Source organism: Macrobrachium nipponense, chromosome 6, assembly GCF_015104395.2.
Source record: "Macrobrachium nipponense isolate FS-2020 chromosome 6, ASM1510439v2, whole genome shotgun sequence".
Taxonomy (NCBI): Eukaryota; Metazoa; Arthropoda; class Malacostraca; order Decapoda; family Palaemonidae; genus Macrobrachium; species Macrobrachium nipponense.
The window spans coordinates 79128254-79140000 of NC_061108.1; the positions used below are offsets into that span (position 1 = coordinate 79128254).

An 11747-nucleotide genomic window follows, 5' to 3' on the forward strand; every position below is an offset into this window, starting at 1 on the left:
ATGACCACTGATTTGAAGAACAGAATATGAGGCGCAAAATGCAAAACTGAAAACAGATTTGACGTATATGAAAGGAATCATTGGCATATTGTTTAATGCTAATTTCATCTTAACAAAAAAAGGACAAATTTCCAGAGACGTTTTACCTAGAACACATGAATTTAAATCTAGTTACAGTTGCATCTATTTATTTGAAAAATGTGTGTGACACCAAATTTGTATGTGTGACGTCATTTCAAATGTCCTCGGAGTCCCAACTGCAACTGCCTTTGCAGAAATATTTCAGCATTTTAGAGCATCATAAAATGACTGTATCCAGGAGGCAGTAGACATCTGGGTACCATGACTTACATTCGTTAAAATCAGAAATATTTGCACTAGATAAAATGTTCCTCACGCCCTATCAATATTCCTCCCTTTCCTTTGTCATTACTTTTTTCTAGAATACTTCAGTAACTGAAGGTCCCTATCAGTCAAGATGTTAGTTTGTCTGCCCTGCCAAGTTGCTTCTTCATTTACCTTCTGTAAGAAACACAAATAAAGTTCTTTTAACCTTTTCCATGTAACAATTCACAGGTATAAACAATAGAACATCAATTTCACTGCCTTAATAACACCAATATATTTTACACTGAATGAACTTCCTTTGTGGAGATATATTAAATCAATGGTTTTTAGGTGCCACATCATTTAATATTTGCGTGAAATTTGTGATGTGACCCTTTTGAGATTAAACATACTTTCAATATTCCTACTTTGGAATACTGATGGCTTTATAGGAAAGTGTTTAATGACAGAGTTTTTAGCCCGTCATTTTTCTGAGGCTTGATAACAGGTTATTGCTGGAGTTACTGTCAAGACACTTCCTGCAATAAGTAAGATGAAGCACTTCGTGAAAAAATATTTAAGAGTCTGAGTTTCAAAGATAGATTTTATGCAAAATCTGTAAGAAAAGAGATGTTTATACCATAATCACTGACGAATTGTTGAAACCAAAGAAATATGATAATGGATTTACACAAGAATGGAATTCAGCAGAGATTTTATGTATGAGGACAAATATAGAACAAAATAAGTTCTGCATGCAATATCAAATACCATTAAAAGACTTACATTATCATTTGGATCGATTCAGGAATAAGCATTCACCGAGAGCAGCTTCGTCCTTTTTTTCTAGGATCTTTGCGAAAATGGAACTGTACTATTAGTCCTAGTCTGAGCCTAAGTCATTCTTCGTCATTAGCTATTTAGCTGATATCAACAGATAAAATTGCTGCGTCTGAAGGCGACAAACTGAAAGTCATCTGATTCCAGCGTCTGACTTCTCATTCATTTTGCATCTACCGAATACGGAAACCTTTCTATCTAAAAATGTGTCACTTTTAACAACTCACTTTTTCAACCTTTGCGTGTCTTTGTCTAACTTGTAGTTAATTTATATAGTAGCGTCCATTTTCAAGCATATTACAAACCTCTGTCACACTTCTGCTAAAAAAACTATTCTTACGTGATTCTTTTAACAAGATACTTTTCGCCTTGTCTGATTTACTACTCGAACTGTGCGTCACAACTTTCGCCAAATCTCTAACATTTCGCAAAATAAGAACTGTATTATACTTTCCAAAGAACTTCTGACTCATACGGATGAAATACTCAACTTACTTTAGCACCTAAGTTCCAAGATTTCATAGAGAAAGAAAGATGATATAGGCATGAAGCAGCTACTCAGAAACGTCTCCCAGAATCCCGCCAGTAATCGCTACCGTCAGTTTTGTCTTTGAAATACCTTTGCATCACGAGAAAACGAAATCTTTAATTCCAAGGACAATAGTTCTCAATAAAAAATGAAACCAAGCAATTAAAATGTTAAGAAATAAACTTATACTTTTTTGGGGCTGAATAACCTCCTCTGTTTCCAATACAAACATTTCAAAAGCAAAGCAAACAAAAATTCCTTATTGTCATTGCTTTCATTCTGAGCTGCTGCGAAAAAATGTTTACAGTCTCGTCATTTGTACGTAATATACTTTGCAATGAATACGTGATTCAAAGGATTTATGTCATGTGGCTTGGTGTCATTCTCATTTTACAGTTATTCGTTGCGTCCATCGAGCTCATCGAAAAAGTAAGATTCATTCTATTATAGTAATCAAGTCAATGCAGCTGCACCGTTAAAAGCAAAAACTGAAGCAGGTACTTTAATAATTAAAATGACTGGATGTAGTTCAGCTATCAATAACATCATTGTCTGCTGACTCGCTAAGAAATTAGTTACAAGATTTCAAGAAGCAACTTTAAATAAATTTCAGAAGTTTCCAAATAACCTCGCCAGGAGGAAGGTTACAGCAAGCAACTAGAAATCAACCAACAGCTGAATAAAACCACTGATACAAGCTGCCATTGAATGTGAAGTCAATTATGCAATGTGCGTTTATGTCGTAGGCAGGTTTTATAAGGAATATTTTCAATAAGTTGTCATTTCACTTAGCATAAAACCGCCTTTCCCTGGCTAATATATTTTTCGAGACTGACTACCCTGGTACACTCACTACTGGTCTGTTGAAGCGTTTAATTAAAGGAGACTTTTCACGTCATTGTCGAGGGTCTGGGGAAGTCACCGAAAGTTACAGTCACTCAGCATTAGACTCAGTTTTCAAATTCGTCTTTTCAGTTTCTTGTCACTTCAGTACATTCTCAAAATCACCACTATTCTCTTAGGTCGAGAACAACGGTAGCAGAAGTCTCCAAAGATACAGAATAACCTACAAGTGTCAGCAAGTATTATATACACAGCATTATAAAGTTTATCTTCATAGCCTTTATTTCATGCCTGTGATCTTCCTATGCGATATTTGCTTTCGCTTACAATCGTCAAAAGCCCTGTTGCGTAATGCTATCTATTGCTCTCATGCAGTCCTTACCTGATGACAATATTGCCCCATAAAGTTCTTATTGTCTTTCTGTGTGGATTAAGATGGCTAAAGCACAATTCGACAGAGATTAACATAACATGACTTTTACCATAAGTTATTACAACTCAGTACGATATTCACATTATATCAGCCACGACATCATATCCTGCAAATTCATTCTGTTCATTATAGTATCACATTCGAGATTTGCATAAAGCAGCAAACAGGAAGAGACATCACAATAATGAGAGAAACCACAGACAACAAAGTCATCAATTACTTTTGTGATACTTTAACCTTTCATTGTGAGATTTCACAGCTTGAGCGGGATTTTTGTGACTCCAAGTCACAACCAGGCGTTCCTCCGTCATCTTTAGGCTCAATTTCACGGTTCCTCGGCCTCCTACTTTCTAAGGAAGGAGCCGTGATTCTATAGGGGTTACCTTCTAACACTGTAGCTTTGCATGGGCACCATTCAGGCAGTACAAGTTTTTTTTTTTTTACAGCGTTCCTTCGGCCCAAATCTACACTGTTTTCTGCGTGTTACTTTCCAACTTTCCTGTTGTTTTCTTCCTCGTAGGTGGTCAAAGCCCCATTCACACTTTGAATGTTGTATTATAAATGAACTCCTCTGGCAGAAAGCTCCTACAATATTAGCCTCTCGCCCTCATAGAATACTCAGACTACAAGAAGCCATTTCCCTCTACACACATTGTACCATTTATTCTGTCTTGCACACACTCCCGTGCTTCCTGACCTCTTTCACTCCATCTACCCAGCTCTGTCTAAATGTTTTTCTCCCCCTTTCCTGCTAAGTCTTCTACTTTTCCCTCCAACTAATCATCTTCCATTCTTTCTACATGACCAGCTATCTAAAAAACAGATTTTTTTTATTGGCCTACACTAAACATCTTACCACACAGGCGTAACACATAATTTCCTCAGTCCCAGTTTTACGATAAACAAGTCACCCTCCCATTTACTACAGTTTCATCATAAAAGCTTTCAATTACTTAACAATTTATCTTTTATGTCATACTTCCTCAACTTTCTCCCCTTTTCCTAACTACCATTTACATCATTAGTTTTTAAAGGTCAGTGGACGCCATGTAAAGATCAGATATGCATCTATCAACTGCCACTTCATTTATATACTCTGTACCAACACAGTATAACAAAATTCTCCCATCATTTTCTCATTCCCTAGGACAGTATGTTTATGAATATCCATTTTTGAAAATCCTGTGTTTCTAGAAATCAAACCTCTTTCAGAACTTACATATTTTTAAAATATCTCCTCTCTCATTTGCTTCAAGTACTGCATGCCTACCATAAAAATGCTGTCTTTTTTTTCTGTCACCTATATTTGAATCTGAATTACCAAACACAAACGCACTTTCATATTCTCTAAACATGGCTAAGCACGGATACTTTCAGTCTCGTTCTTTTCCTTTCATAGCCCCTGCATTGCTCTTCATTACAGCTTTTACTCTAGCCACACTCAGTCTTCCCCCATACAGTACTCAAGTTAGCACCTCTGTATTTGCTCATTTGTACCCAGAGACTTCTTTGCGCTACATGCATTACCCTTTCCCTGGCTTTTCAGTTTTCAACTACTTTCACACAATCACTCTTTGTCCTCCTAACCCCTGCATCATTGAACTTCCATCTGTCTCGTTAGGCGACAGAACCTCCAGTGTTCTTCCCTTAAACTAGTTAACTGTTCTTCATTTTTTCCTTTCTACTCCACATACACTTTCAAACCTAAGGACACACAATTTTATTTTTTCTCCGCTTTTTCAATATCGGACTTCAAGCCCCCATCCACAGGCCATTTGATGATTTCCACATCACATTGAGTGGTAAGAATGCAATTATTTTTCATTTGAAGCATACCCACAGGAGGGAAAGAGGAAGTGTCATTGGCTTTATGAGAAAGGGCTCAGCTGCTATGTATATGACATTGCGTTTCAACAAAGGGTCACCAACCTTTCACTGGGAACTACTCTGCCTTTAGGTACATTCGACCTGCAAGCTAACCATTGATACGTCTTGGACAGCAGCTGCATGGCTGAACAGTTTACTAATACCATGGTAGCAGTCCTCAGCAGACAGACTGACCTTATGTCTATGGCTGTTACCGGGTTTCAAAGCTTCCTAAGGAGCCACTGGGCCATGAATTAGGTATCAGGTAGTTCGTCTACTGTGGCCGGTTACAGCCAGGGTTGAGAGGGGCGTGGGGCTAGCAACATCGCCCCAAAACACCACCTGAGAATCGAAATGGGAGCACCTAGATCCAACCCCCGGAAGGGGGAAAACGCCCTGCCCTTTTTTAAAAAGAGCACAGGAAAATAACCTACAAGAACGTTTCCAAACCGATTCATATAGCTATAATACTTCTCAAATGCTAGTGCATAACACTTATCAATCTGCAACCATTTGGAATTTTTTACTTCTTCGTTCCTCCATCGTACTTCACCTCTTCCGTTATGATGTTTACCATCAAAATTACTGCACAATTAAAGGTTAAAATATTTTCACCAGAACATTTTCCATTTGCCTTTAAGAATGATGACTTGTGCAGTCTGCAACCTCTAACATTCGCAAAAAATTTAATTGTTTTTTTTTCGGTCAAGCAAAAACATTGCCAATAGAAAGAATCGTACGTCAAGGTTCAAAGGGGCTAATTCTGTCAATAGTTCAAATCCTAACGCAGCTTGTGACTAACCTGTTCCTAGCGCGGAGATCTTCGATGTATTTGAAACTCGGTGTAAGTTGTGCGTCGCTGGTGATGACAGCCTTGAAAGCAAAGTAAGGAATGTTAGTCCACCTATTACAGCAATCTTTCTACTAAGCAAACACAAGAAATTCTCTCAGTCATATGTCTTGAGTCCAAACATACCAGAATGAAGTCAGCTGTCAAATATTCACGAATCCACAAAATTTTCATCAAAACTCATTTTTACCCGACTAATCTTATAAATCTCTATGAAAAGCCAAAACTGTTTTCTCAATCACTAAGTAATAATAATTTGATTGGCTAACCTTTTATTTAAATCTTAATATACTTTAGTTGCAGAGGTCAACAAGAGTCGTCCCTGGAAAAATCCAACACCAAACTGACCTTTACCGAAGTTTTGTAGCCACTGTAGAAGGTATTGAGCCAAATAAACAATCGGAAAGCATCAAGTATAAGCACCCAAAAAATGCACTACTGAAAAGCAACGGCTGAAATCATCTAGTGAGATCATCTACCTGCAGTAGAGTTTAACTGGACCTCATAGCGCTGAAATTTTTTCTCTAAATGACAAATCCAAAATATCGTATGAATCAAAGAAAAGTATCATCGTTTCTCTCAGGGAGCCCTAAAAGAACTGCGACGCAACTTATGACCTTTAATAGGTCAGCACCTCCCATGAGCATCCCTTTCGTTTGGAGATCTTGTCAATTATCACCCTTATTGGCTTTGGACACATCCTGCGGATCTCAACAACTCTTTTTAATTAGAAATTTAGTGCTAACTATTCCTTGAATTACTTAAAACCTTTCTGACCTAGTTTTCTCGTGCGTCGAAGGTATGATAACGAAATGGTAAAGAACTCATAATGAAAGGATAAAGGCACCCTGTCCACTATGAAATATAACAATAAATATTACGTCTATATTTGCTGGTGTACAACCACAGATGACAGAAAAAAAATTTTCTGCACAATTTCAGGTACATTTTGTAAATATTCCTTCAGAAATCACTTTAATTCAAAGTGTAATAACCACCAAAATAAATCTCTTTCAAAATAAGTCTCTTTCAAATGTCAAATAACTGCGTTTAACCATATCGCGACCGAGCATGTCTCCTGAGCTTTCAGTTGCTTGCAATATAAAAGGCAACATTTCTAAAAGTAAGACAATATCTGCACTCACCCCGTGAACAGCATGGGTGAATGAATGGTCCTCGAATGGCTTGGAAATGTCCGACTGAAGGATGTCGTACATGTGGGGCAGGAGAAGGGAACCGAAGAAATCGGTGGCTTCTCTCGGGAGCTGAGTGGGCATGTTGTCTATGCTGCACACCAAGACACCTGGACCCTTGAAGCTGTCAAGGAGAGAAATGTCTTATTACTTCATTGCACTCCATTTCCACTACTGATTAATGAAGACATGTTATTCATATACTATAATCAAGTAAAGTTCTAGACAGATGATAGTTGAATTACCTCAATAAAACTTGAACAGACGTAGATGAATGTTTATTAAATGGCTATTAGGTCTGATTATTTTTTTTTTTTTTTTGGTAAAAATGTTGACGTCAAAGGTGTATATTTCTCTTTTGACTTTTACATTTAGTGGATTGTGACTTATTTCTGTGCAAGAGTTGAATAAAATTCCGATTATAGACAAACAAGAAGTAGTGACCATACACTTGTGAATACTGAGTATCTCATTATTCGAAGAACACATTCAATAGACAACAAAAATAAATAGATAAAAAATAAAAAAAAATAGTTCACAGCATGAATGAAAATGAAACCATTTTCCTTCCTAGTCTGGACGCGTCATGTGAGGTTATCCCACATTAGCAAGTCTCATTAGAGCTAACGTTACAATCGTATCTTAAGTTATCGTCATCCAGATTTTAAATGTTTTAAATATTCGTGATACTGCAATGTTGTTTAATCAGACAGTTTGTAGACGATACGTTTTATTTCATTCATGTCCCTTATACCTCAAAGAGAACAAATAAACGCTTTTTCTGTTGAAAAGACTAGATGCTATAAAAGTTTCTGAGAACATATTGAATTAACTGATCCAAATATATATATATATATATATATTATATATATATATATATATATATATGTATATATATATTATAATATATATATGTATTATTAGTATATATATAATATATAAATATATTATTATACACATAAAATGTACGTAATAGTCACACTGGCCTTTTTTTAATTCTTCCTTTTCTTCAAACTTCGAGGTTACCCTTGTCACTATAAATCCCTGAATCCAACAAGGAAGAAAAGATGAATGACCTCAACTTTTTTTGGGGAGATTCGAACTCTTTTACGACGGGTGGGGGTGAGGGGTACGTAGGGCGCCTCAGAGCGACATTATTTTATTTTACCTCAGCACAAATCACTAAAGGTATCCTAAACCGAAGACACTCAGTTCCACAGTGAATCACAAAACAAAGAGAGCTGTCACATTTATACTTGCCTGTTTGTATCCTTATTTTGGTCAGCATCATAGAGGCAAAATGGAGTGTCGATCGTCGTGCATTCTGACATGAATTCAATGGAACCGCCGGGGTCGGCAGAGATGTCGCAGATGGCCAACATTCGATGAGGGAGCGATGGAGAACCCAGCTGTTGATAATAATAATAATAATAATAATAATAATAAATCAGCGCTTGAGATTTGTAATAGAAGGTATGTAATGGCCTTCTCTTGAAAATATGAAATACAAGCAATTGCAATTAACACAATAGATGATAATCATGACTTTTTAAAATATATTAAAATATTCATAAAGCTGAAACAAAGTTCTAGGTAATTAACACGACCAGTTTCGTCAACCGAAAAGACAATATACACAATGCAAAAGATAATTTCAGCACTAAAATGAAATAGCTAAATAGGTCAGATCTTTGTATTGTCTGCTTCATGAAGATTTGAACAAAACATTAGGATTTTAGACTCTATGAGCATAGGAAGAATACCATAATTGCACTCATCAGATTAATGCCTTTTAACTTTTTGACATCTAATCAGTGTAATTTTTAGACGTGTTTCTTGAATCTTTTCCTTCCAAGTAGCACAGAAATTCTTCCAGAGCTAACGAAAGTGTCAAAAATACAAGAACAATATACCTAAGAGGCGTCTTTGCTTTGTAAAAGTCTATTTTTCTCCCACGCACAATCTAGAGTCTCACACCTAAGGATATCAGTGACAACCAAAATCGTCTTACTTAACGAAATTTCAATTCTCATGTTCTATTTTGTCATGAGATAAGGTAAACCTTGCTGTTCGTTGAAGGTGCTTCTAAGATATGTGAAACACAATTTTGTCTTTTGGTGTTACAGGATGCAGTGTTGTTCTACAACTCTGTCATGATGCAGAGTATTTATATATTTTTATGTTATGTTATAAATTGCCACTAGCCATATGCTTAAGTTATTTGATGGCCTTTTGTTATTGCATTGCTTTTCCTTGTGATTATAATATTGATCTTTGAAATAAGGTATCTTTATGTTATCTAACGAAATGCAAAATATCTCTCGTTTTGAGCCCTATGATTGGGTTTTGATTTAGAGGTATGGTGTAGAAACATGCATTGTTGTTCATCAAGACTATTTCTTTCAATGAAGAATGTTAGGTTAATTACTATTTCTGTCATTTATCCAGAAGCTAGTTTGACACTGGGCAACAAAACTGCAGCACAGCGCTATGGATAATATTCTTTGGTTTGACAAAAGGACTTGGTTGAATTCGATCGTTGTTTGTCTACAAAAAGCATGAGAAAAAATATTCATCTTGAAAAAGGAATTGTATGAGAATTCCAAAAGTCACAAATAGCTAGTCAGCGAGGAACAAACGATTTGGAAGGTTTGTTTGTTTTGAAATGATTGTAAACTGTTGTCCTGGTACCCTATATTGATTGGCTAGCAGTAATTTCAAAATGAATGAGAATGAACTACTTAAGCTTGAATGAATATCTTAAAGTATCGGACGAAATAATTCGTTGCAACTATACGCGAACTTTGCAAGGAAGGCAGATATTCAGGTCCCGTCTAGTCAAAAATGGATGTTTGGCATGGGTTATGGCACTCTTGAAAATCAACAGCAAGGCAGAAATAAGTAAAATGATCAGATGACCTAAAAGCATTTCAATTTGTCACCCCAGTGGCTAGGAATCTGTGAAGAGTTTATTGATACACTTGTAGTGTGCATAATAAAGCACTGAGCAACAATATCACTTTGTGTCCATTTGATCGTCAGTTGCAGAGTTGGGGGATTACAAAACGCTGGTTTTGCCCAATTAAATACATGCTATAAGCGATTTGGACTATATTTGCTGAAACAACATCGACTTTAGGAGAATTATAAGGTATAAAAATGAACACAGACATGAATCCTCATTGAAATTCTGAGACGGCGGCAAATCGCCTTTGCATACCCATACATGGATGTCTAGAGAGGGTGTTTTGGCCTCTAAGTGAGAGAGCTACCAAAAACCGATTTTCAAAGGATATATAACAGGAATCACTCAGGTCAACGGGACAGAAAAGCCACCTGAAGGGGAGCTAGTCGTTTGATATTGCCTGAACTAAAAGCTGCTCCATCACCCCCGGTTAAGAACGCTCCCGTTTCCGAAGACCTTGCTGCTTTCCCTTCATGAGGGTGAGCTGGCGGCTTCATTTGTGGGCCCCGCCTCCAGACACGACAGTTAGCCACCTGGAGGAAAGCAAAGCATTTCCTGTCAGGGAGGGATTGGTATGTGGCTGCCACCATAGAACCTTTTTATGTACATACATGGAGTGTGTTCCTTTTTTTACGTCATTTGAAATTAGAATGTAAACTTAGCAAAGGGTACTAATTGAAATGAATGTCTTCCTCCACGCGTGCCATAAACACACATTGGCAACTGATCTCATCCCTAGCACACACACACACACAAAAAAAAAAGTCAACGACTTTCTGGTAGTTCTAACCAGAACTTCATACAATTACCCAGCATTTGCCAAAAGTTTTTCCTCCTCTTACGTCCATTGACTTGTTTTCAGTCTATTTATATGTATGTGAGAAGCTGCTGGCATGTTTCTGACATTTACTGTAGTGTGGATACAATTTAATGTATGCGCTGCAATGTAGCACGTTTGCAACATCTTCAATCGGAGTCAATATTTTATAAAGTTATTCCTTGTCCTGAATACATTATAGATCTACTTGTAGCAAAGGTGTACATATATATAACCATCCTTACCCGGGTAAGTTAAGTCACTTGGTTCCTATAGTGGATTCACATCAACCGTGCACTTGATGTCTAAGCCCGCCCCTTACGACGCTCCTGATTGGCTGTTGATAAGCCAATCACAGGGCTGGAAAAATGTCAGTCTCTCGAGAGAGTTCACATAGGCAGGATGTATGTTCCATCTCTCCTGAGGGATGCGTCTTTTAAACGTATACCTCACTAGAGGTGGAACAAACATCCTGCCCATGTGAACTCTCGAGAAAGACTGAGAGTTTCCAGCCTTGTGATTGGCTTATCAACAGCCAATCAGGAGCGTCGTAAGGGACGGGCCTAGAAATCAAATGCACGGTTGATGTGAATCTACTATAGCCTTTCCTTCTGTTCATCTTTCTCCTTTTCTTGAAAGTGTTCAATGTATAAAATACATTATTCTTTCATTCAAACATGTTAGTTAATAATTAATATCCATCTTAGCTAATATATTCGGACTAACTGACCGTAAGCGTTCCAGGGAACGGGATCGTTCACAGTTGAACAGCATTTTCCTAACCAAAATATTCCATATTTCCTGGACAAAACCTTACAAGAGTTTTTTTTATGTACTGTGCAAAACCCTTCTATCATGATTAAGTTTATGAATAATCCGAATCGATTCTTCAGTGACACTTTGTAAGCCAACTTCTTGCTTCCTCCAAGAGAGTATTTCTTTCATCCCGTGAAGGAAGGAGTTCACTGTGGGAAATTTGGCAACATTGTTCCACCAAGTTAACGATAATCCGTCACACGTCATTATCAGGTACCTAATTATATTTCGGTTATATCTCTGATTTTCATATTCAAAGCAGTATTGA

At 37.1% G+C, this 11747-nt stretch overlaps 1 protein-coding gene across 3 annotated transcripts in view; it reads right to left on the minus strand.

The window, feature by feature from the left end:
* The window catches only part of LOC135216389 (alpha-aminoadipic semialdehyde synthase, mitochondrial-like), an 84972-nt gene that overhangs the window by 29376 nt on the left and 43849 nt on the right, over positions 1–11747 (minus strand). For all 3 annotated transcript variants that reach the window (XM_064251665.1, XM_064251667.1, XM_064251666.1), the window contains exons 9-11: positions 8142–8290; positions 6834–7005; positions 5641–5711 (exon numbers count right to left, since the gene is read on the minus strand). In XM_064251665.1, the coding sequence (XP_064107735.1) occupies positions 5641–5711; positions 6834–7005; positions 8142–8290 (392 nt within the window). The remainder of the gene's footprint in view (positions 1–5640; positions 5712–6833; positions 7006–8141; positions 8291–11747) is intronic.